Source organism: Scyliorhinus torazame, chromosome 13 (genome assembly GCF_047496885.1).
Source record: "Scyliorhinus torazame isolate Kashiwa2021f chromosome 13, sScyTor2.1, whole genome shotgun sequence".
NCBI classification, from domain to species: Eukaryota; Metazoa; Chordata; class Chondrichthyes; order Carcharhiniformes; family Scyliorhinidae; genus Scyliorhinus; species Scyliorhinus torazame.
Window position 1 is genome coordinate 929,017 of NC_092719.1, and position 25,787 is coordinate 954,803.

General features: G+C 50.2%; 1 protein-coding gene across 1 annotated transcript in view; it reads right to left on the reverse strand.

Annotated features, from left to right (window-relative positions):
- LOC140387803 (semaphorin-3E-like) overlaps window positions 1–25,787 on the reverse strand; it is a 401,767-nt gene that overhangs the window by 135,443 nt on the left and 240,537 nt on the right. Inside the window, exons 9-11 of the mRNA XM_072470936.1 lie at window positions 24,994–25,063; window positions 10,626–10,770; window positions 4,627–4,858 (exon numbers count right to left, since the gene is read on the reverse strand). Of these exons, the coding sequence (XP_072327037.1) occupies window positions 4,627–4,858; window positions 10,626–10,770; window positions 24,994–25,063 (447 nt within the window). The remainder of the gene's footprint in view (window positions 1–4,626; window positions 4,859–10,625; window positions 10,771–24,993; window positions 25,064–25,787) is intronic.

Consider the following 25,787-nt stretch of genomic DNA (forward strand, 5'->3'; position numbering starts at 1 on the left):
TCAGGATCTCCATTCCTGGGTATTGTCTTTTGGAACAGGTCTGCTCCAGGTGTGAGGTCACTTTGCACCTGCCAATGTTCCACCTAATTCTGACCCAATCAACAATCCTAAAGAAACTGTCAGCAGCTGCTCGTAAATCTGACACTAATTTCTTTATAATGTGAATGTTTGCTGGTGTCAGGAGCAGGACTTCACCATTACCCTGATCTCCTCTCGGATTCTATCCCCACCCTCCAGCCAACAAACTTCACATCAGCTGATTTCCAATCTTGTTCATTCATTGATTGCATGGAAATGTATCCCGGGTCTCAGTAACAATCCCAGGTCTCAGTAATAATCCCAGGTGTCAGTAATAATCCCAGGTGTCAGTAACAATCCCGGGTCTCAGTAACAATCCCAGGTCTCAGTAACAATCCCAGGTCTCAGTAATAATCCCAGGTGTCAGTAACAAACTCGGTTCTCAGTAACAATCCCGGGTCTCAGTAATAATCCCGGGTCTCAGCAACAATCCCGGGTCTCAGTAATAATCCCGGGTCTCAGCAACAATCCCGGGTCTCAGTAATAATCCCAGGTCTCAGTAACAATCTCGGGTCTCAGTAATAATCCCAGGTCTCAGTAATAATCCCGGGTCTCAGTAACAATCCCGGGTCTCAGTAACAATCCCGGGTCTCAGTAATAATCCCGGGTCTCAGCAACAATCCCGGGTCTCAGTAATAATCCCGGGTCTCAGCAACAATCCCGGGTCTCAGTAATAATCCCAGGTCTCAGTAACAATCTCGGGTCTCAGTAATAATCCCAGGTCTCAGTAATAATCCCGGGTCTCAGCAACAATCCCATGTCTCAGTAATAATCCCGGGTCTCAGTAACAATCCCGGGTCTCAGTAACAATCCCGGGTCTCAGCAACAATCCCGGGTCTCAGTAAGAATCCCGGATCTCAGTAATAATCCCGGGTCTCAGCAACAATCCCGGGTCTCAGTAAGAATCCCGGATCTCAGTAATAATCCCGGGTCTCAGCAACAATCCCAGGTCTCAGTAATAATCCCGGGTCTCAGCAACAATCTCGGGTCTCAGTAACAATCTCGGGTCTCAGTAACAATCTCGGGTCTCAGTAATAATCCCGGGTCTCAGCAACAATCCCGGGTCTCAGTAATAATCCCGGGTCTCAGTAACAATCTCGGGTCTCAGTAACAATCTTGGGTCTCAGTAACAATCCCGGGTCTCAGTAATAATCCCGGGTCTCAGTAACAATCCCGGGTCTCAGTAATAATCCCGGGTCTCAGTAATAATCCCGGGTCTCAGTAACAATCCCGGGTCTCAGTAATAATCCCGGGTCTCAGTAACAATCCCGGGTCTCAGTAATAATCCCGGGTCTCAGTAATAATCCCGGGTATCAGTAATAATCCCGGGTCTCAGTAATAATCCCGGGTCTCAGTAACAATCCCGGGTCTCAGTAATAATCCCGGGTGTCAGTAACAATCCTGCGTCTCAGTAATAATCCCGGGTCTCAGTAACAATCCCGGGTCTCAGTAACAATCCCGGGTCTCAGTAACAATCCCGGGTCTCAGTAATAATCCCGGGTCTCAGTAACAATCCCGGGTCTCAGTAACAATCCCGGGTCTCAGTAACAATCCCGGGTCTCAGTAATAATCCTGGGTCTCAGTAATAATCCCGGGTATCAGTAATAATCCCGGGTCTCAGTAATAATCCCGGGTCTCAGTAACAATCCCGGGTCTCAGTAATAACCCCGGGTCTCAGTAACAATCCCGGGTCTCAGCAATAATCCCGGGTCTCAGTAACAATCCCGGGTCTCAGTAACAATCCCGGGTCTCAGTAACAATCCCGGGTCTCAGTAATAACCCCGGGTCTCAGTAACAATCCCGGGTCTCAGCAATAATCCCGGGTCTCAGTAACAATCCCGGGTCTCAGCAACAATCCCGGGTCTCAGTAACAATCCCGGGTCTCAGTAACAATCCTGGGTCTCAGTAATAACCCCGGGTCTCAGTAACAATCCCGGGTCTCAGCAATAATCCCGGGTCTCAGTAACAATCCCGGGTCTCAGCAACAATCCCGGGTCTCAGCAACAATCCCGGGTCTCAGTAACAATCCCGGGTCTCAGTAACAATCCCGGGTCTCAGTAACAATCCCGGGTCTCAGTAACAATCCCGGGTCTCAGTAATAACCCCGGGTCTCAGCAACAATCCCGGGTCTCAGTAATAATCCCGGGTCTCAGTAACAATCCCGGGTCTCAGTAATAACCCCGGGTCTCAGTAATAATCCCGGGTCTCAGTAACAATCCCGGGTCTCAGTAACAATCCCGGGTCTCAGTAATAACCCCGGGTCTCAGTAATAACCCCGGGTCTCAGCAACAATCCTGGGTCTCAGTAACAATCCCGGGTCTCAGTAACAATCCCGGGTCTCAGTAACAATCCCGGGTCTCAGTAACAATCCTGGGTCTCAGTAACAATCCCGGGTCTCAGTAACAATCCCGGGTCTCAGTAACAATAGGCAGTTCGCAAAAATGTTGAATTGAAATTTTGAATAAACAAAAAAGGCAAATTTTGTTTTGTCCAATTGGCCTGAATTTTCCATCATTTTATAATCACTGAGACACTGGGCGCAATTCTCCCATCGGGAGACTAAGTGCCGACGCCGGAGTGAAAACTAGAGTGTTTCACTCCGGCGTCGGAGGCCGTTGCCACCCCCCTATTCTCCCGCCCCCGGGGGGCTCGGAGCGGTGCCGGGCCTTGCTGCCACGTAAAAGCGGCGCCGCGTAAATGCCGTCACCGCGCAGGCGCAGGTTGCCGTCCTCCCTGCGGCCGCCCCGCAAGAAGATGTCGGATGGATCTTGCGGGGCAGCGGAGGAAAGGAGGTCCTCCTTCAGAGAGGCTGACCCGCCGATCGGTGGGCACCGATCACGGGCCAGACCCCTTTTGAGTCCCCCCTGGTGCAGGAACCCCCCCGTTCCCCCGCCACAGGCCGCCCCCCCCCCCCCAGCGTTCCCACGCTGTTCCCACCGGCAGATACCGGGGTCGTCATTCTCCGCCGGCGGGAGTCCCCGTTTTGCCGGCGCCCGGGGGTTTCCCGACGGCGTGGGGCTGCCCCACAATGGGAAACCCCATTGACCGGCCGGTGTTACGGAGACTCCCGCCGGCCGGTCGGGGCAGAAATGTGGCGGGACGGGGAGGAGAATTCCGCCCCAGGTGTGGACGGCGCCGGTGGGAACCGGTCGTGTTGGGCAGGCCGCTCGGCCCATCCGGGCCGGAGAATCGTCGCTCGCCCGTTACAAACAGCGAGCGGCGATTCCCCGAGCGGCCAGCCGTGATTCTCGCCGCGCCGGTTTGTGGGGGGTGGGAGAATCGCGTGCGGGTGCCGGGGCGGCGTGGCGGGACTCCCGCAGCAACCCGGCGATCTCCCACCCGGCGTGGGAGGGGGAATTCCATCCACTGAATCAATGAGGAAATCAGGTCCTTTGATGGCAATTCATGGTTACAAGACCGTGATTCCAGCCATTGGAGATTTTTTAGATATTGTCATAGCGATATTTTCACTGCACACTGGGGAGGCAGTGGAGCAGTGATCTTGTCACTGGATTAGTAATCCTGGGACCCAGGGTAATGCAGAAATCCTGAATTGAATAGAAATCGTGGGCGAAATTCTCCGGTATCGGCGCGATGTCCGCCGACTGGCACCCAAAATGGCGCAAATCAGTCGGGCATCACGCCGCCCCAAAGGTGCGGAATGCTCCGCATCTTGGGGGGCCGAGCCCCAACCTTAAGGGGCCAGGCCCGCGCCGGACAAATTCCCGCCCCGCCAGCTGGCGCGGAAATGACATCTCCGGGCGGCGCATGCGCGGGAGCGTTAGCGGCCGCTGACAGTTTCCCGCGCAAGCGCTGTGGAGCTAGTCTCTTCCGCCTCCGCCATGGTGGAGACCATGGCGAAGGCGGAAGGGAAAGAGTGCCCCCACGGCACAGGCCCGTCCGCGGATTGGTGGGCCCCGATCGCGGGCCAGGCCATCGTGGGGGCACCCCCCGGGGCCAGATCGCCCCGCGCCCCCCCCCAGGACCCCGGAGCCCGCCCGCGCCGCCTTGTCCCGCCGGTAAGGTAGATGGTTTAATCTCCGCCGGCGGGACAGGCATTTTAGCAGTGGGACTTCGGCCCACCCGGACCGGAGAATCGCTGGGGGGGGCCCGCCACCCGGCGCGGCGCGATTCCCGCCCCCACCGAATATCCGGTGCCGGAGAATTCGGCAGCTGGCAGGGGCAGGATTCACGCCAGCCCCCGGCGATTCTCCGACCCAGCGAGGGGTCGGAGAATCTCGCCCCTGTAATTTAAAGTCTAATGATGACGATGGGGTCATAAAATGCGTTACAAATGCCCTTTCGGGAAGGAAATCTACCATCCTTATCCGGACTGGCTCACATGTAACTAACAAATGACAGCAAAAATGGTTGACTCTTAAATGCCCCTGAAGTGGCCGAGAAAGTCACTCAGTTCAAGGGATGGGCATTAAAGACTGGCACTGCCAGGCTGCATTTGGGCTCAATTTAGAAAAATTAGCTTTCCCCCAATCTTCCTCCATATTTCATCACAATGTCTACAGCATTTTCTAGCAAGTTCTGTTTTACCTGTGCCGATGAACAGGACGTCATATTCACCATCTTCAGCGTCAACACGGTCAACTACAAGCTGCTTTAAGTCGTGTTGCCCATCTATCCTCAACAACACAGGCTTGTTGTGTACAGGGTGGACTGATTGGTACATAATAGGATGACTGCGGACAAAACGAAGGACATCATCTGGATAATCCTTTGTAGAGCGATATTTAATTCCAGGAGGTGCATTAATCTGACTGGCACACTGCAACACAGAATATAACAGTTTACAGTTATAGTGTCGAGTTGGAAATGACAAATCCATCTTGCTATGTGGATTTTAATTCCAGCTGTTTTGCGCCAGAGAATCTTGTGAAATCAAACCAATATTAATCCTTTTTGTTATTTAGCACAAATCATTTCCAACTGCAACATTCAGATGAAGAATCAAATTGGTGTACAAGATTTAACAAACCACTTCAAAGCAAAACAAGTTTGGCATTGTAATGTAGCAGACAATCAAACACACCATAGAATGTCATTACCAAAGCAAAAGATCCCAGATTTCACTCTCCTGTTTGGCGAAGTAGCATATCTAAACCATGCAAGCAGTTAGAGTGACCCAAGCCAGGAATCGAACCTGGGACCCTGGCGCTGGGAAGCAACAGTGCTAACTACTGTGCTACCGTGCCGCCCAAAAGACAAATTAATTTTTTTTAGGAGAATTTGCTTTCCATATCAAGTATCTTCTCGTTAAATACTGAAACCAAACCTGTTAAATAGTACTTTGACTGGAGAGAAACAATTCGGCTACATTCTGGAGAACTGGCACGTGTTAAATCTCCCAATAGGAACAAATCTGCTCCGATGATGTATGTGGTAGTTTCAGCTGTGGGTGGTTCTCATTAGGATATGTGGAGACTCTTACTCATCCGGAGTAGCGATCTTTGTGCTTCAATCCTGGTTCTCAAGCTCAATGCCAACCAGAACTGACAGACTGAACAATTTAAATGTGTGCCTGTCACAGGCACTGCGAACATTGAGAAAATAATGACCCATCCAATGTAATGAAAAGCTGACCAAATATGGACTTGATGTTTGTGTTATTGTGGTTGGTGTTAATGTTGGACATAATGCAAGAGCTGAGAGAAGGGAAGAAGGAAGGAGAATGACCTCTCTTCATTAATTTAGTCTTAAAGGATTGAAGAGGTTTAGAGTTAGTTACTGTTAATCTTTATTAATAATAATAATAATAATAATAATTGATTATTGTCACAATTAGGCTTCAATGAAGTTACTGTGAAAAGCCCCTAGTTGCCACATTCCGGCGCCTGTTCGGGGAGGCCGGTATGGGAATTGATCCCGGGCTGCTGCCTTGTTCTGCATTACAAGCCAGCTGTTTAGCCTACTGTGCTAAACCAGCCCCTGGCAAAGCAGTAGGTAATTAACTCAGTGAAACATACAACAGGCTATTGGAACCATTGGCGCTTTTAGAACTGTTTATTATAAAGCGAGAGGGGCTGGTTTAGCACACTGGGCTAAATCGCTGGCTTTTAAAGCAGACCAAGGCAGGCCAGCAGCACGGTTTGATTCCCGTAACAGCCTCCCCGAACAGGTGCCGGAATGTGGCGACTAGGGGCTTTTCACAGTAACTTCATTGAAGCCTACTCGTGACAAGAAGCGATTTTCATTTTTCATTTTTATTTCATTTTTTCATTATTGGGGGCCGGTTTAGCTCAGTTGGGGGACAGCTGGTTTGTGATGCAGAGCGAGGCCAGTAGCATGGGTTCAATTCCCGTTCCCGCTGGGGTTATTCATGAAGGCCCCGCCTTCTCAACCTTGCCCCTCGCCTGAGGTGTGGTGACCTCAGGTTAAATCACCACCAGCCAGCTCTCCCCCTCTAAGGGAAAATCAGCCAATGGTGACTTATGGAAAGAACTCTTTTGAAGTTCCAATGTGTTTCCAAAAGGCATTCTTGACATTACAACACCTGCCACCAGAAAAAATAACTGACACCAAAGGAAAGGGCTTTCTCTGCCACTTGTCAAGAATGTGGGAAGTTAATGATATTGACAGTGAATCTGAGATGAAAATAAAATAACATCAAGAAACAAGATTAGCAGGGATGTAGAGACATTGAGGTGCGAATGGCCGTATCAGAAATATTGTTCACCAGAGATCAGTGAGGCTGCAAAAATACTATCTTCTAAAGGCAAGGAACATGAGCGAGGTAGACAGCAGAATCAACAAAGAACAAAGAACAAAGAAATGTACAGCACAGGAACAGGCCCTTCGGCCCTCCAAGCCCGTGCCGACCATACTGCCCGACTAAACTACAATCTTCTACACTTCCTGGGTCCGTATCCTTCTATTCCCATCCTATTCATATATTTGTCAAGATGCCCCTTAAATGTCCCTATCGTCCCTGCCTCCACTACCTCCTCCGGTAGTGAGTTCCAGGCACCCACTACCCTCTGCGTAAAAAACTTGCCTCGTACATCTACTCTAAACCTTGCCCCTCTCACCTTAAACCTATGCCCCCTAGTAATTGACCCCTCTACCCTGGGGAAAAGCCCCAGAGAGGAATTTGATTTGATTTGATTTGATTTATTGTCACATGTACCGAAGTACAGTGAAAAGTATTTTTCTGCGGCCGAGGAACGTACACAGTATGGACATAGTAGACAAAACGAATAATCAACAGAGAACATTGACGATGGTACAATGTCAAAGAGATTTAACAATATAACTGTTGGCATCCTTGTTAAAGAGGGAGGCAAGTTTCCATCCAACATCCCGACAGGCCAGTTCCATCCAGTGTCCAAGCCATGGAGGCCTGTTCCAGCTCATATTTAGGATCACAGCAGGTGGCAGAGACTGTCCCATAGAAAATGGATCTTTGTACCATCACTGAACCAGGAAGAGACATTTTCCCAGACTTGGTGACCTATGTGGTATTGTGTGGAAACTATTAACTGGATTTGATCTATAGAGTTACTAAAATTGGATTTTGTAGGGAAAAGGTGTGTCTCAGTGAGCTCAGGGAACGTGGGCATATTTTGGGAACAAGAGGGAACTTCAGATACAATGGTGCATTTAGTATACTTAAGTGCTATGGTGTAAATTAGTCTTTGTTGTGTGTTTTTAAATTTTCTTTTACTTTAAGAAATATTCTTGATTAATTGTTTACACATTGACCAGACAGGTTCTTGACTGGGTTGGGATATTGTTCCTCACATTATTCCAAACAAATATACATCACTAAGAACTCGAACCCATGATTCAAATTATCCTTCGGGGTTCTGAGGCAGTCCGCGGAGTGGGTAACACCAGCTCACTGAGATATCACCCATTCAGATTTCCACAGGTCAGCAAAGCTGTACACTTCCTGTGGGAGCGGATTTACCAGCAATGCTGACCAGTGCAACCTCCAGTGTAACAATTCACAACCCAGACTGACTATAAAAATGAATCATCACCCCAAACTCCTGTCAAAGCAGTTAAAACAGAATTGACAGAAATTTAATGACACACCCATGAACACAGGTTTACTGCCCATTCTGGCTTTCGACTGATTCAGCTGATTGTGCAGGTGAAGAATGGGAACATTAACTGATGTGAAGATTTTAATGTGCAATAGCTGTTGATTTTTAGCAGGAAGATAACTGCATTGAGGTGATTTTTGTCTGAGGCGATTTGATAAATATTTAAGGATTATGTATTTTAGGATTGTACACCATAAGACCATAATATACAGGAGCAGAATGAAGCCATTCGGCCCATCGAGTCTGCTCTGCCATTCAATCATGGCTGACATGTTCCTCATCTCCTGCCTTTGTCCCATAACCCCGGTCCCCTGATTAATCCAGAACACCAGATTTGTGCTTGAGGTGCTGTTACCTACAGGGCTACAGACCTAGAGCTGGATGGTGGAATTAGACAGAGTAGTTCTTTCTTAGGACATCAGCACTAGGAGCAGGAGTCGGCAATTTAGCCTCTCGAACCTGCTCCACCGTTCAATGTGATCATGGCTGATCCCATCCTGGCCTCAACTCCACCGTCCTGCCCGTTCTCCATAACCATTCAACCCATTACCAATTAAAAATCTGTCTTAACGCCTCCTTAACTTTACTCACTGTCCCAGCATCCACCGCACTCTGGGTTAGCGAATTCCACAGATTCACAACCCTTTGGGAGAAGTAGATTCTCCTCATCACGGTTTTAAATTTGCTACCTCTTATCCTGAGACTGTGACCCTCGTTCTAGAATGTTCCACAAGAGGAGGCATCCACTCCACGTTTACTTTATCCAGACCGTTTATCACCGTGTACACCTCAATTAGATCCCCCCTCATTCTTCTAAACTCGAGAGAATATCGGCCTAAACTGCGCAATCTCTCTTCATATGACAAACGCTTCTGAAATCAATCTAGTGAACCTCCTCTCAACTGCCTCCAATGTCACTACATCTTCCCGCAAATAAGGGGACCAAACTGGGCACGATTACCAGGTGTGGACTCGCCAGTTAAATAATTCTTGGAGTAATGATACAAATTCTTTGTCAATGTAGGTTTGCAAATCTCCTTTCTGAATGCTAAAATTGGTTATATTTGAAGATGATTCCATGTTTTAATAAGGAGGAGGTGAGTTTCAATAGAAAGGTGAGAGGTCAGTAGATGTTGTTTGACTGAACGATGGAGCATTTCCTTTCAGACGCATTGAGCGATTTTGTGGAACTATCTATCACACAAACTTTGATCACTGATATTGGGTTGTTACTATGGCTACTGGCACAGCCTATCCATCCTCCTCATCTTTCCCATCAGTGTATGACACTATCTGGGTGAAAATTACAATGAGCAACATTACCTCTGAAACATTCTGTAAGATATGTAAGGCAATAGCTACTTTTACCCAGAACAATTTTACTCAAAGTTTAAATAGATATACCGGTGGTATGAATGTTTCGTGTATTTTTTGCCAAAAGTTTTTTTCACAGATTGTAAGAGTCCCTGGTTTAAGGTAGTTTCCTCCTGTCCTGGACAGTACCGTCCAAACCCACGACCACTACCATCTAGTAGGACAGGAGCAGCAGATACCTGGGAACCCCACCACCTGGAGGTTCCCCTCCAACTCACTCACCATCCTGACTTAGCAATATATCGCCATTCCTTCACTGTCGCTGGGGCAACATCCTGGAACTCGCTTCCTAACAGCACTGTGGGTGTACCTACACCACATGGACTGCACGGGTTGAAGAAGGCAGCTCACGGCCACATTCTCAAGCGGCAATTACAGGTGGACAATTTTTTTTTAATTCTGGCTTTGCCAGTGACGGCCAGATCCCGTGAGAGAATCACAAAAGAGAACAGGAGTAACTCCAGTCTCAGTTATTTTGAGAACTTTTCCTTTGCTTTTCCAATATTGGAACAGCAGAAATGTTCTCCAATTTATTACTGGGAAGGCTGAAGTCAACGCTTTTGGTCCCACTCTAAACTCCGGTTCCCTTCTGTCCAGCCCTCTCCTTGACAACAGACCAAAATCAAACCAGCTCTTTGCAACCTTGGTGTCACATTTGATCCCAAGGTGAGCTTCTCAGCTCATAATCGTGCCAACACTAAGACACCCATTTTCACCTCCATAACATCACCCAACGTTGCCACTGTCTCATCCTATCTGCTGCTGAAATTTTCATTCATATCTTTGTTATTTCACAGCTTGACTGTTCCCAAGTCCTCCTGGCTCATTTCCCAAATTCTGCCTCTGTAAATTTGAGCTCTTTCGCTGCCCATGTCTTAATTTGCACAAAGTCCCATTCCCTTGAAACCTCTGTGCTCACCGACCTACACTGGGTCCTGGTAAACAACATCTTAGTTTTAAAATAATCAACCTTGTTTTCAAATCCTGCCATGTTAGAGTCATAGAGTTTGACAGCACAGAAACATCTTTTGATTGATATTGCCATGAATTTTTTATGTGACAAATACCATTCATACATTATCAAATATTCACAGTTGCGTGAAATGTACTTACACAGCCTGGTCTGGGGTAAGGTACCTTGCCCTCATAAGCTGCCCAGTGATATTCAGGCCCCTCTTTATGTGCAAAGGGTCCATTGAATGCTTCTCGGATAGCTGACATGTGATACACACAAACCGCAAACCCCTGGAATACATTGCTGCAAAATGCAGATTCAGACAAGTCAGTAATCAGTGAGTCAATGCAAAAGTTAGTTTTTCAATGTCAACATACATCTAAATATTTTGCAATTATATCATGCCCTTCATGACGCTGGGATGTAAAGTACTTATAGCCAATGGCATACTCTGAATGTGCTGAGTGCTGTGATGTAAGAAAGATGACAGCCGATTTGCTCGGAGCAAAATCCAACAAATGCAAATTCATCTTGAGATGGATTTTCAAGAATAAGGGATTTCTCCATTTTTCTGTCTAAGACATTTGGTTTGGGTGTTGCCTGATTGTCTACATGGTTTTACAAATGCCTCTTTATGCTGTTTTCATAAATAAGTTTCTGCATCGCATTCCTCTCTCAGAGTTTCCCCATTGGTTGGGCAGCTGGTAAAGAGATGTAGGGAAAGATCAGAAGGACCAATCTAACAATCCCAAACCCCTTTCTGAAGACGGACAGATCATGGGACATACTTGAGTGCCATCCTTCTGCACTGGGACAGAGACAAATTGGATAATATTAGCTAAAGTGGGAGACTTAAGTTAGGTTAACATTAAAAATGTAGCTAAAATATGTTTTATATACAGAGGAATAACAAGTCAAATGTGGATTTATTCTCTTTGATTTTCTTTATTCTCTTCATTCTACGAAAGATGTCAGCATGTAAGTTGACCTAATAGAATCACAGAATCCCTGCAGTACAGAAGGAGGCCATTTGGCCCATCGAGTCTGCATTGAAGCTCTGAAAGAGCCCCTTACCAAGGCCCAAATCCCACCCTATCCTCGTAAACCCACTGAGAGGCAATTTGGCCAAGTCAATCCACCTAACTTGCACTTCTTTAGACTGTGGGAGGAAACTGGAGCACCCGGAGAGAACATGCAAACTCCACACAGACAGTCACCCAAGGTCAGAATTGAACCCGGTCCCTGGTGCTGTGAGGCAGCAGTGCGAACCACTGGGCCACTTCAAATAAATTGCTCCAAAAACAAGGATCGACTTCCACATCAAGTTTAAAGGAAAAATGCTGGCGTGGGTGTGGGTGGTTGCCACTTTGTCATTTGCCACGCGGGTTCTGCTTTGTGTGGGCATGTATCAAATTGCTACCGATCATCGCACAAAACATCTCTTATCATAGATTGATCACCTGCACCGAGTGTTAAGGTACAGGCAAGTAAAACATTCAAAGGAGGAGTAGGGCCGATTAGAGACCAAAAGGGAATTTACATATGGAGGCTGAGAGTATGGCTGAGTAATGAAATGAATACTTTGCATCCATCTTTACGAAGGAGGTAGATGCTACCAGAACAGGGTGTCATATGAGGAAATTCTGTCCCTAGAAGGGTTCAAAATTGATAAGGAGCAACTGTTGAATAGACTGTTGCTTCTGAAAGTTGACAAGAAACTGGGGCTGGATGAGATGTATCAAAGGATATTGAAGGAAGTGGGATTGGAAATTGCAGGGACACTGGCGATAATCATCCCGTTTTCTCCAGACTCAGGGGAGGTGTCAGAGGACTGGAGAATTACAAATTTTACACCCTTGTTCAAAAAGGTTGTAAGGTTAGCGCCAGCAATTACAGGCCGGTCAGTTTAACATCAGTGATGGGGAAGCTTCCAGAAACAATTATTCAGGATAGAATTAACAGTCATATGGAAAAATGAGAGTTGATTAGGAAGAGCCAGCATGGATTTCTAAAGGGGAAATCCTGTGTAACTAACTTGCTGGAGTTATTTGAGCAGGTAACAGAAAGAGTTGGTGAGGGTAATGCTGTTGATGTGGAGTACATGGACTTTCAGAAAGCATTCGATACAGTTCCACACAACAGACTTGGGCAAAAGGTTATAACTGTTGGAATAAAAGGGGGACAGCAGCAATGTGGATACAAAATGGGTGAATGTTAGGAAGCAGAGAGTAATGGCCAATTGATATTTTTCAGGCTGGAGGGAGGTTTGTTGCGGTGTTCCCCGGGGGTCAGTATTAGAACCCTTGCTTTTCCTGTTATACATTAATGATCTAGATCTTGGTGTACAAGGGTGAAATTCCAAGATTGCGGATGACACAAAACTTGCAAGTGTTGTAAAATGTGAAGAAGCCCGTGTAGAACTTCGAAAGGACACAGACTGATTGGCAGTGTGGGCAGATAGGGGGCAGATGACTTGGAGAGACAATCTAAGGTAAGGGGTAAATTCTTAGTGTGTGCAGGAGCAGAGGGACCTGGGTGTAAAGGGGCTGGTTTAGCTCAGTGGGCTAAACAGCTGGCTTGTAATGTAGAACAAGACCAGCAGCGCGGGTTCAATTCCCGTAGCGGCCTCCCCGAACAGGTGCTGGAATGTGGCGACTAGGGGCTTTTCACAGTACCTTCATTGAAGCCTACCTGTGACAATAAGCAATTATTATTATTATTATTATGTCTCTAGATCATTGAAGGTGTCAGGACAGGTGGAGAGAGCAGTTAAGAAGCAGAGAGTATTCTGGTATTTATTAATAGGGACACAGAGTTCAGGAGCGAGGAGATTCTCGCTGACCTTATACAAGACACTAGTTAGACTTCAGCTGGGATATTGTGGACAGTTCTGAGCCACACTGCAGGAAGGATGTGAACACATTGGAGAGAGAGCAGAAGAGGTTTACAAGAAGGGATCCAGGGGTGAGAAACTTCAGTTATGAGGATCGATTGGAAAGGTTTGGGTCTGGAATGTACGATCTGGAATTGTGATGGAGGCAGATTCAATCCAGGCAAGAGGGCATTTGATGATTACTTGAACATAAGGAATGTGCAGGGGTTACGGGGAAAAGACAGGGGAATGGCCATGACGCTCATTTGGAGAGCAGACACGATGGGCCGAATGGCCTGTGTAAAAACTCTGTGATTCTGGAGTGAAAACCTGAGACTGATGACTAATGTGAGTACAGTCATTGCTGATAAGACTGACATCAAAATATAAACAAAAACATGATTTCTGGGGACAAAATGGTTTGTCTTGCACATGATCTACAGCTCCCTAACAGCTTAAAAATCACAAGCCTTGGCCGAGATATTTTTCACAAATTCAGCCAAAATTTCATTGAAATGGAGGCAACATGAAGCATTCCAGGAGCAAATCAGCTTCTTCAGTACCCCAGGAGATGTGAGACCTTCTCCAGGGTGTTATTTCACGATGTTTTGAGTTTCAAAGGACACAGTACAGAAGCTGCAATTTCAATTGAACCACGCAGCATTTTGCTAATTTATTTTCCAGTGTGTTGAGCGGTAAGAGAGGATTCATGGGTCCGTGCGGGCACTCACCGACCATCACAAAACCAGCAATTATGCAGCACAGCTTTGCACAGGCATTCACACATCGGTGCACGGACCTGCTTTGTGGACAGGCTTTCAGCAAGCAATGATTCTAGTCTGGCAACACTTTATGGATCCACATTTGATTTATATTAGAAATAATAGTGCTATTTATTTTACGTTAGTTCAAAAGCTTACCTGCAGCAACAACACCTGAATGCATGGGCTCCAGAGCGGGGTAGAAATGTCTGCTTTAGACATACAAATCATCAAATAGCCCAAGCACTACACTGGTTAGCAGATAGGACAACACCATAGATTGTCTGCCAGTCACTTTAACCTCACCATCTCATCCTTCACAAATAGCATCTTCATCCTTGCTGGGGAAGGTCAGCACACAGCGACAAGCATGCATGCTTCTGAACAGCTCTCTCATCCATAGTGCTCACAGACAATCTGTCTTGATACAAGACAAGCTCACCAAAAATCAGCTGAAGAGGGACATGATCAGAGGGAGGGGCCTGGAGCCGAGGGCACACATTTCCCTGAAAGAACAGGTGGCAGAGCTGGCTTGTGAGAACAGAGATCGTTCCTGGACTGAAGGTGAAATCAGCCTCTCCCAACAAGCCAGTGAAGGTCCATCCAATATACATCAGCCACATGTGGATAATGACTGTGAGTGATCCCCTGTCCAATAAATCACCAATTCTCTCCTCTCTATTCCAGGTAGCAGCGAGAATAGCCTAATGATGACCTCCTACAAATGCCTCAGCTCCAGCCTGCAGACCACCTCTGGGGAAGCAGACCCGTTCTCCGAGGGAAAACAGTCAGTGCATTCACCTGCATCCTCCATCAACACTGACACCGGCAGCTCGATGGGTGCACATTCTACAATAGGGCACAATCCCCTCACTGACACCTGTCCACAGGCAACAGACACAGTGACAGCCCAGGACTCGGACATTCGGAGGACAGCTGGAGACCAGGTCCCTGCTGAGTCTGCCTCTGATAATGAGCCTCTGCAATCATCCCGGAGAGAAATGTTGGCGATGAAGCGACAGGCAGGGGAACATCCAGCAGAGTTGTCATGGTCACAGCCAGACTGGAATGAGGGATTGAAGAGTCTGTCCACAGTCTGTCTGATGCTGTTGCTTCAGCAGGTGAGTTCATTGAACTCTCCATGGGAAGGACAGGAGCTGCCTTCGAGGCCCAGGTCCAGCAGAATGGATAATTTCTACTGGATTTGCACTCGGACCTGCACTCCATTACTCTAGCCTTGGGTGTGGTCCAGCAGTCCCTATGCGAGAGGGGGACGGGGCATCTCAACCTCCCTTCAAGTTCCACTGCTCCTCAAGGAGTCTGGGAGAGGCCCTTGTGATCCAAAATGAGGGAAGTGACAGCCAGACATCTAACCACAATTCCTCAAAGTCGCCCTGCCATCCAAATCCCCTCAGACTGTGACCCCATCAACTCCAGAAGGTCAGGTCGGGAAGGGCACCCCTGACCCGAAACAGGAGACCTTTATCAGTCCGGGGCCCTCCCTGGGTATCAGCACAAATATACTGGATATACGTTCTGTGGTCACAAATAAATTGGACGTTAAGAGAATGAAATCCTTTTCCTTTAATGAATCCCATGAACTGCGTTCAGGAAGGTCACAAGGCCACATGTCTGTAGTTAATGGTGCCTTGCACTTGAGTGAAACCTGAGTTTGCAAATCGCACATCTCGGGCACCCTGGCTTTGCTTCAAACATGCGGAACGTGAAGGCGAGCTTTACTGAAACCTCCGTTATGTATTTCTGCCTCGCTGATTGGGAGATTCTGCAAAGGTCCCCAGTGGAATCCTGGGAGGTTCGGCTGGCAAGAAAGTTCAGGGCGGCGGTGAGGAGCAAACGACATCGGATGGCCTCCAAGTCCATGAGGTGTGGATTTCTTATGGACACTGTGAGCTGCCACAACCCTGGACAAAGTGAAGGTGTCTGTGACACTGTCTTTTGCTCATTTCAATGAGTGAACTGTATCTTCTGTAGACCCTTGGTCACACCAAGCATTTTGTGGATTTGGTCCCTCATTGAGAGCATCAGCGACTTTCTGGAGTCCCGCTGGCTCTTGATCCTGAGGGTGCTGGTCTTCCCTGAGCTGTGCCAATTGCTGATGGGTCCGTCTTCTCCTCATTGTAATCATAGTTATCAACAAGGCAGCGTTGACTGCAGTCTTCATTCCCCACTCCGCCTTGTGTCTGTGAACACTCACAACTGAGACATCAATGGTAGTTTCTGTGGAATGGACTTTGCCCATATGCAGGCAGCTTTGTATGCTCCAACTCGTGACTTTCACTCAATCTGCACACCCCTTGCAGGATGACATCATCATGGAGAATGACAAATTGCTGACCTTTCCTCTCAAACGTGACAGCGATTCACAACCAGAGTCCTCAGTCTTGTGTTCCTTGTCCTCCAGTAACCTCAGTCCCCAGGACAGTCTATTCAATATCCTCCCGACAGTGTGACCTCAGCCCCAGGACAGTCTGTTCAATATCCTCCCGACATTGTGACCTCAGCCCCAGGACAGTCTGTTCAATGTCCCCCCCGACAGTCTGACCTCAGCCCCAGGTCAGTCTGTTCAATATCCCCCTGACAGTGTGACCTCCGCCCCAAGACAGTCTGTTCAATATCCCCCCCGACAGTGTGACCTCAGTCCCCAGGTCAGTCTGTTCAATATCCCCCCGACAGTGTGACCTCAGTCCCCAGGACAGTCTGTTCAATATCCCCCCTGACAGTGTGACCTCAGCCCCAGGACAGTCTGTTCAATATCCCCCCGACAGTGTGACCTCAGCCCCAGGACAGTCTGTTCAATATCCCCCCCGACAGTGTGACCTCAGTCACAGGACAGTCTGTTCAATATCCTCCCGACAGTGTGACATCACCCCCAGGACAGTCTGTTCAATATCCCCCCCGACAGTGTGACCTCAGTCCCCAGGACAGTCTGTTCAATATCCCCCCCGACAGTGTGACCTCAGTCCCCAGGACAGTCTGTTCAATATCCCCCCCGACAGTGTGACCTCAGCCCCAGGACAGTCTGTTCAATATCCCCCCCCGACAGTGTGACCTCAGCCCCAGGACAGTCTGTTCAATATCCCCCCCGACAGTGTGACCTCAGCCCCAGGACAGTCTGTTCAATATCCCCCCCGAAAGTGTGACCTCAGGCCCAGGACAGTCTGTTCAATATCCCCCCCGACAGTGTGACCTCAGTCCCAGGTCAGTCTGTTCAATATCCCCCCGACAGTGTGACCTCAGCCCCAGGACAGTCTGCTCAATATCCCCCCAACAGTGTGACCTCAGCCCCAGGACAGTCTGCTCAATATCCCCCCGACAGTGTGACCTCAGTCACAGGACAGTCTGTTCAATATCCCCCTGACAGTGTGACCTCAGCCCCAGGACAGTCTGTTCAATGTCCCCCCGACAGTGTGACCTCAGCCCCAGGTCAGTCTGTTCAATATCCCCCCGACAGTGTGACCTCAGCCCCAGGACAGTCTGCTCAATGTTCCCCCGACAGTGTGACCTCAGCCCCAGGTCAGTCTGTTCAATGTTCCCCCGACAGTGTGACCTCAGTCACAGGACAGTCTGTTCAATATCCCCCCGACAGTGTGACCTCAGTCACAGGACAGTCTGTTCAATGTTCCCCCGACAGTGTGACCTCAGTCACAGGTCAGTCTGTTCAATATCCCCCCGACAGTGTGACCTCAGTCACAGGACAGTCTGTTCAATGTCCCCCCAACAGTGTGACCTCAGCCCCAGGTCAGTCTGTTCAATATCCCCCCGACAGTGTGACCTCCGCCCCAGGACAGTCTGTTCAATATCCCCCCGACAGTGTGAACTCAGCCCCAGGACAGTCTGCTCAATATCCCCCCCGACAGTGTGACCTCACCCCCAGGACAGTCTGCTCAATGTTCCCCCGACAGTGTGACCTCAGCCCCAGGACAGTCTGTTCAATATGTCCCCCCGACAGTGTGACCTCACCCCCAGGACAGTCTGCTCAATGTTCCCCCGACAGTCTGACCTCAGCCCCAGGACAGTCTGTTCAATATCCTCCCGACAGTGTGACCTCACCCCCAGGACAGTCTGTTCAATATCCCCCCCGACAGTGTGACCTCAGTCCCCAGGACAGTCTGTTCAATATCCCCCCCGACAGTGTGACCTCAGTCCCCAGGACAGTCTGTTCAATATCCCCCCCGACAGTGTGACCTCAGCCCCAGGACAGTCTGTTCAATATCCCCCCCGACAGTGTGACCTCAGCCCCAGGACAGTCTGTTCAATATCCCCCCCGACAGTGTGACCTCAGGCCCAGGACAGTCTGTTCAATATCCCCCCCGACAGTGTGACCTCAGTCCCAGGACAGTCTGTTCAATATCCCCCCGACAGTGTGATCTCAGCCCCAGGACAGTCTGTTCAATATCCCCCCGACAGTGTGACCTCAGCCCCAGGACAGTCTGCTCAATATCCCCCCAACAGTGTGACCTCAGCCCCAGGACAGTCTGCTCAATATCCCCCCGACAGTGTGACCTCAGCCCCAGGACAGTCTGTTCAATATCCCCCCCGACAGTGTGACCTCAGCCCCAGGACAGTCTGTTCAATGTCCCCCCGACAGTGTGACCTCAGCCCCAGGTCAGTCTGTTCAATATCCCCCCGACAGTGTGACCTCAGCCCCAGGACAGTCTGCTCAATATCCCCCCCCGACAGTGTGACCTCAGCCCCAGGACAGTCTGTTCAATGTTCCCCCGACAGTGTGACCTCAGCCCCAGGTCAGTCTGTTCAATGTTCCCCCGACAGTGTGACCTCAGTCACAGGACAGTCTGTTCAATATCCCCCCGACAGTGTGACCTCAGTCACAGGACAGTCTGTTCAATGTTCCCCCGACAGTGTGACCTCAGTCACAGGTCAGTCTGTTCAATATCCCCCCGACAGTGTGACCTCAGTCACAGGACAGTCTGTTCAATGTCCCCCCGACAGTGTGACCTCAGCCCCAGGTCAGTCTGTTCAATGTTCCCCCGACAGTGTGAACTCAGCCCCAGGACAGTCTGTTCAATATCCCCCCGACAGTGTGACCTCAGTCCCAGGACAGTCTGTTCAATATCCCCCCGACAGTGTGACCTCAGCCCCAGGACAGTCTGTTCAATGTCCCCCCGACAGTGTGACCTCAGCCCCAGGTCAGTCTGTTCAATATCCCCCCGACAGTGTGACCTCAGCCCCAGGACAGTCAGCTCAATATCCCCCCCCGACAGTGTGACCTCAGCCCCAGGACAGTCTGTTCAATGTTCCCCCGACAGTGTGACCTCAGCCCCAGGTCAGTCTGTTCAATGTTCCCCCGACAGTGTGACCTCAGTCACAGGACAGTCTGTTCAATATCCCCCCGACAGTGTGACCTCAGTCACAGGACAGTCTGTTCAATGTTCCCCCGACAGTGTGACCTCAGTCACAGGTCAGTCTGTTCAATATCCCCCCGACAGTGTGACCTCAGTCACAGGACAGTCTGTTCAATGTCCCCCCGACAGTGTGACCTCAGCCCCAGGTCAGTCTGTTCAATGTTCCCCCGACAGTGTGAACTCAGCCCCAGGACAGTCTGTTCAATATCCCCCCGACAGTGTGACCTCAGTCCCAGGACAGTCTGTTCAATATCCCCCCGACAGTGTGACCTCAGCCCCAGGACAGTCTGTTCAATATCCCTCCCACAGTGTGACTTCAGTCACAGGACAGTCTGTTCAATATCCCCCCGACAGTGTGACCTCAGCCCCAGGACAGTCTGTTCAATATCCCCCCGACAGTGTGACCTCAGTCACAGGACAGTCTGTTCAATATCCCCCCGACAGTGTGACCTCAGCCCCAGGACAGTCTGTTCAATATCCTCCCGACAGTGTGACCTCAGTCACAGGACAGTCTGTTCAATATCCCCCCGACAGTGTGACCTCAGTCACAGGACAGTCTGTTCAATATCCCCCCGACAGTGTGACCTCAGCCCCAGGACAGTCTGTTCAATATCCTCCCGACAGTGTGACCTCAGTCACAGGACAGTCTGTTCAATATCCCCCCGACAGTGTGACCTCAGTCACAGGACAGTCTGTTCAATATCCCCCCGACAGTGTGACCTCAGCCCCAGGACAGTCTGTTCAATATCCTCCCGACAGTGTGACCTCAGTCACAGGACAGTCTGTTCAATATCCCCCCGACAGTGTGACCTCAGTCCCAGGACAGTCTGTTCAATATCCCCCCGACAGTGTGACCTCAGTCACAGGACAGTCTGTTCAATATCCGCCCGACAGTGTGACCTCAGTCACAGGACAGTCTGTTCAATATCCCCCCGACAGTGTGACCTCAGTCACAGGACAGTCTGTTCAATATCCCCCCGACAGTGTGACCTCAATCCCAGGACAGTCTGTTCAATATCCCCCCGACATTGTGACCTCAGCCCCAGGACAGTCTGTTCAATATCCCCCCAACAGTGTGACCTCAGTCCCCAGGACAGTCTGTTCAATATCCCCCCGACAGTGTGACCTCAGCCCAAGGACAGTCTGTTCAATATCCCCCCCGCCGACAGTGTGACCTCAGCCCCAGGCCAGTCTGTTCAATATCCCCCCCGGCAGTGTGACCTCAGTCCCAGGACAGTCTGTTCAATATCCACCCCCGACAGTGTGAACTCAGCCCCAGGACAGTCTGTTCAATATCCCCCCCCGACAGTGTGACCTCAGCCCCAGGACAGTCTGTTCAATGTCCCCCCGACAGTGTGACCTCAGCCCCAGGACAGTCTGTTCAATATCCCCCCCCGACAATGTGACCTCAGCCCCAGGACAGTCTGTTCAATATCCCCCCCCGACAGTGTGACCTCAGCCCCCAGGTCAGTCTGTTCAATATCCCCCCCGACAGTGTGACCTCAGTCCCAGGACAGTCTGTTCAATATCCTCCCGACAGTGTGACCTCAGCCCCAGGACAGTCTGTTCAATATCCTCCCGACAGTGTGACCTCAGCCCCAGGACAGTCTGTTCAATGTCCCCCGACAGTGTGACCTCAGTCCCAGGACAGTCTGTTCAATATCCCCCCGACAGTGTGACCTCAGTCCCAGGACAGTCTGTTCAATATCCTCCCGACAATGTGACCTCAGCCCCAGGACAGTCTGTTCAATATCCCCCCCCGACAGTGTGACCTCAGCCCCCAGGTCAGTCTGTTCAATATCCCCCCCGACAGTGTGACCTCAGTCCCAGGACAGTCTGTTCAATATCCTCCCGACAGTGTGACCTCAGCCCCAGGACAGTCTGTTCAATATCCTCCCGACAGTGTGACCTCAGCCCCAGGACAGTCTGTTCAATGTCCCCCGACAGTGTGACCTCAGATCCAGGACAGTCTGTTCAATATCCCCCCCGACAGTGTGACCTCAGTCACAGGACAGTCTGTTCAATATCCCCCCGACAGTGTGACCTCAATCCCAGGACAGTCTGTTCAATATCCCCCCGACAGTGTGACCTCAGCCCCAGGACAGTCTGTTCAATATCCCCCCAACAGTGTGACCTCAGTCCCCAGGACAGTCTGTTCAATATCCCCCCGACAGTGTGACCTCAGCCCCAGGACAGTCTGTTCAATATCCCCCCCACCGACAGTGTGACCTCAGCCCCAGGTCAGTCTGTTCAATATCCCCCCCACCGACAGTGTGACCTCAGCCCCAGGTCAGTCTGTTCAATATCCCCCCCGGCAGTGTGACCTCAGTCCCAGGGCAGTCTGTTCAATATCCACCCCCGACAGTGTGAACTCAGCCCCAGGACAGTCTGTTCAATATCCCCCCCCGACAGTGTGACCTCAGCCCCAGGACAGTCTGTTCAATGTCCCCCCGACAGTGTGACCTCAGCCCCAGGACAGTCTGTTCAATATCCCCCCCCGACAATGTGACCTCAGCCCCAGGACAGTCTGTTCAATATCCCCCCCCGACAGTGTGACCTCAGCCCCCAGGTCAGTCTGTTCAATATCCCCCCCGACAGTGTGACCTCAGTCCCAGGACAGTCTGTTCAATATCCTCCCGACAGTGTGACCTCAGTCCCAGGACAGTCTGTTCAATATCCCCCCCGACAGTGTGACCTCAGCCCCAGGACAGTCTGTTCAATATCCCCCCCGACAGTGTGACCTCACCCCCAGGACAGTCTGTTCAATATCCCCCCGACAGTGTGACCTCAGTCCCAGGACAGTCTGTTCAATATCCTCCCGACAGTGTGACCTCAGTCCCAGGACAGTCTATTCAATACCCCCCCGACAGTGTGACCTCAGTCCCAGGACAGTCTATTCAATATCCCCCCGACAGTGTGACCTCAGCCCCAGGTCAGTCTGTTCAATGTTCCCCCGACAGTGTGACCTCAGCCCCAGGACAGTCTGTTCAATATCCCCCCCGACAGTGTGACCTCAGCCCCAGGACAGTCTGTTCAATATCCCCCCGACAGTGTGACCTCACCCCCAGGACTGTCTGTTCAATATCCCCCCGACAGTGTGACCTCACCCCCCGGAAAGTCTGTTCAATGTCCCCCCGACATTGTGACCTCAGCCCCAGGACAGTCTGTTCAATATCCCCCCCGACAGTGTGACCTCAGCCCCAGGACAGTCTGTTCAATATCCCCCCGACAGTGTGACCTCAGCCCCAGGACAGCCTGTTCAATATCCCCCCGACAGTGTGACCTCACCCCCCGGAAAGTCTGTTCAATGTCCCCCCGACATTGTGACCTCAGCCCCAGGACAGTCTGTTCAATATCCCCTCCGACAGTGTGACCTCAGCCCCAGGACAGTCTGCTCAATGTTCCCCCGACAGTTTGACCTCAGTCCCAGGTCAGTCTGTTCAATATCCCCCCCGACAGTGTGACCTCAGCCCCAGGACAGCCTGTTCAATATTCCCCCCGACAGTGTGACCTCAGCCCCAGGACAGTCTGTTCAATGTCCCCCCGACAGTGACCTCAGCCCCAGGACAGTCTGTTCAATGTCCCCCCGACAGTGACCTCAGCCCCAGGACTGTCTGTTCAATATCCCCCCGACAGTGTGACCTCACCCCCCGGAAAGTCTGTTCAATGTCCCCCCGACATTGTGACCTCAGCCCCAGGACAGTCTGTTCAATATCCCCCCCGACAGTGTGACCTCAGCCCCAGGACAGTCTGTTCAATATCCCCCCGACAGTGTGACCTCAGCCCCAGGACAGCCTGTTCAATATCCCCCCGACAGTGTGACCTCACCCCCCGGAAAGTCTGTTCAATGTCCCCCCGACATTGTGACCTCAGCCCCAGGACAGTCTGTTCAATATCCCCTCCGACAGTGTGACCTCAGCCCCAGGACAGTCTGCTCAATGTTCCCCCGACAGTTTGACCTCAGTCCCAGGTCAGTCTGTTCAATATCCCCCCCGACAGTGTGACCTCAGCCCCAGGACAGCCTGTTCAATATTCCCCCCGACAGTGTGACCTCAGCCCCAGGACAGTCTGTTCAATGTCCCCCCGACAGTGACCTCAGCCCCAGGACAGTCTGTTCAATGTCCCCCCGACAGTGACCTCAGCCCCAGGACAGTCTGTTCAATATCCCCCCGACAGTGTGACCTCAGCCCCAGGACAGCCTGTTCAATATTCCCCCCGACAGTGTGACCTCAGTCCCAGGTCAGTCTGTTCAATATCCCCCGACAGTGTGACCTCATCCCCAGGTCAGTCTGTTCAATATCCCCCCCGACAGTGTGACCTCAGTCCCAGGACAGTCTGTTCAATATCCCCCCGACAGAGTGACCTCAGTCCCAGGACAGTCTGTTCAATGTTCCCCCGACAGTGTGACCTCACCCCCAGGACAGTCTGTTCAATATCCCCTCCGACAGTGTGAACTCAGCCCCAGGACAGTCTGTTCAATATCCCCCCGACCGTGTGGGTTTAAACCCAGGTCAGTCTCTGACTCCTCCGTGGATAGTTCTATAACTCTTGGTCCTCTGCCTTAATTTCCCCCCTTTTGTCCCATTTCCAACACCACCCCCTAGATCAGTCTCCATTTTCACCTCCCCACTGGTTCTGTCTCCAATGCCAACCCTGGCCCAGCGTCTGATACAGGCACCCAAATCTTGCAGGAATGCTGTTAAAGGAAGGTGAAAGAAATGTATACTGCCCTCCCCACGTCATTGCTGAACTGAACCTCAGTAGGTTCAGCCACATCTGTACAGTCGGGACAGAGACCATTCTAATTATCCACTGACAGGGCATCTTTGTTTGGAGGGGAATTGATTGAGTGAGTTGGCTGTAGTGATCTGTACATCTGTATATACATCTGCACATACACCAGGGACTGCAGCACAGATGTGACAGCCACAGCATCACTAGAGGGCATCAGAGACTGGTATAAAGGGTCGGGCCCAAGGCAGGATCCGCCTCTTTCAGAAGCACAGAGCTAGTGAGCAGCAGCAGACAGAGACAGCTCAGCATAGGCAGCTTACCTTAGCTTCACTGGTCAGACCTCGCGACTGTATTATATCTAGTTAAGCTCTGGAAACAGAACAAACCTACTGAATAAAGTATTTGTGTTAACTGGAAGTCAACAATCTTTATTCAGACTTAGAGAATAACATATTGGCCTTTATAATTAACATTCATGAGATGTAAATGAATGTAAGTGTGGTTTCTGACATCGAGCAGCCAAAAACTCGACCCATCTTTAATCCTCCGTCAAAGTCAGGAGAACAACATTTCAAACCACTTTCCCACTGGCAGGAACTGATCTTTCCATCACCCCGCCCATCACAATTACCACCACTGGGGCAAGAGGAAAATTCCACCCATGTTGATAGCCTGTACCAGAGTAACAGGAAGCAGAGATCCCTGTCTTGCCTCAAATTGATCTTTCCAAAGAAATCAGCAGGGGAAAGGGAAATTACACAAAGATTATAGTTACCTTGTCGTTCTGAACAATACATAAACCTCTGGGTTTTTCTGATCTCTGGTCTGCAACAGGAAGACATCCTCTGTAAAGGAGAGAAAGCACAGTGGATCAGAGGGGCCGTAGGTCACAGAGAGCACAGGTCACAGGGACCGCCAGTCACAGGGATCGTAGATCACAGGGATCACAGATCACAGGGATCATAGATCACAGGGACCACAGGTCAGGGGCCGCAGGTCACTGGGATCACAGGTCACAGGGATCACAGATCACAGGGATCATAGATCACAGGGACCACAGGTCAGGGGCCGCAGGTCACAGGGATCACAGGTCACAGGGAGCACAGATCACAGGGATCATAGATCACAGGGACCGCAGGTCACAGGGATCAAAGATCACAGGGATCATAGATCACAGGGACCACAGGTCACAGGGACCACAGGTCACAGGGTTCACAGGGATCTGGGTCACAGGGACCGCAGGTCACAGGGATCAAAGATCACAGGGACCACAGGTCACAGGGACCACAGGGAGCACAGATCACAAATCACAGGATCACAGGAACCGCTGATAACAGGGAACGCAGCAACAACTGTACAAAGATCAAACAGCAATAGAAGAGTTTATGGGAATTATTGAGTGAAGTCACCACTTTCTCCAAGAGGGAGGTAACAAAAGCTCAGCTTTCTGGAAAGCAAACCTCTCCTGCCTCACTAAATTAACTATTTAGGGTTGTTCCATTCCAGTCCAATGAGACAGAAACTATTGTGGCAATTGAATTGAAAAAACAAATAAACAAATGTTTTTGA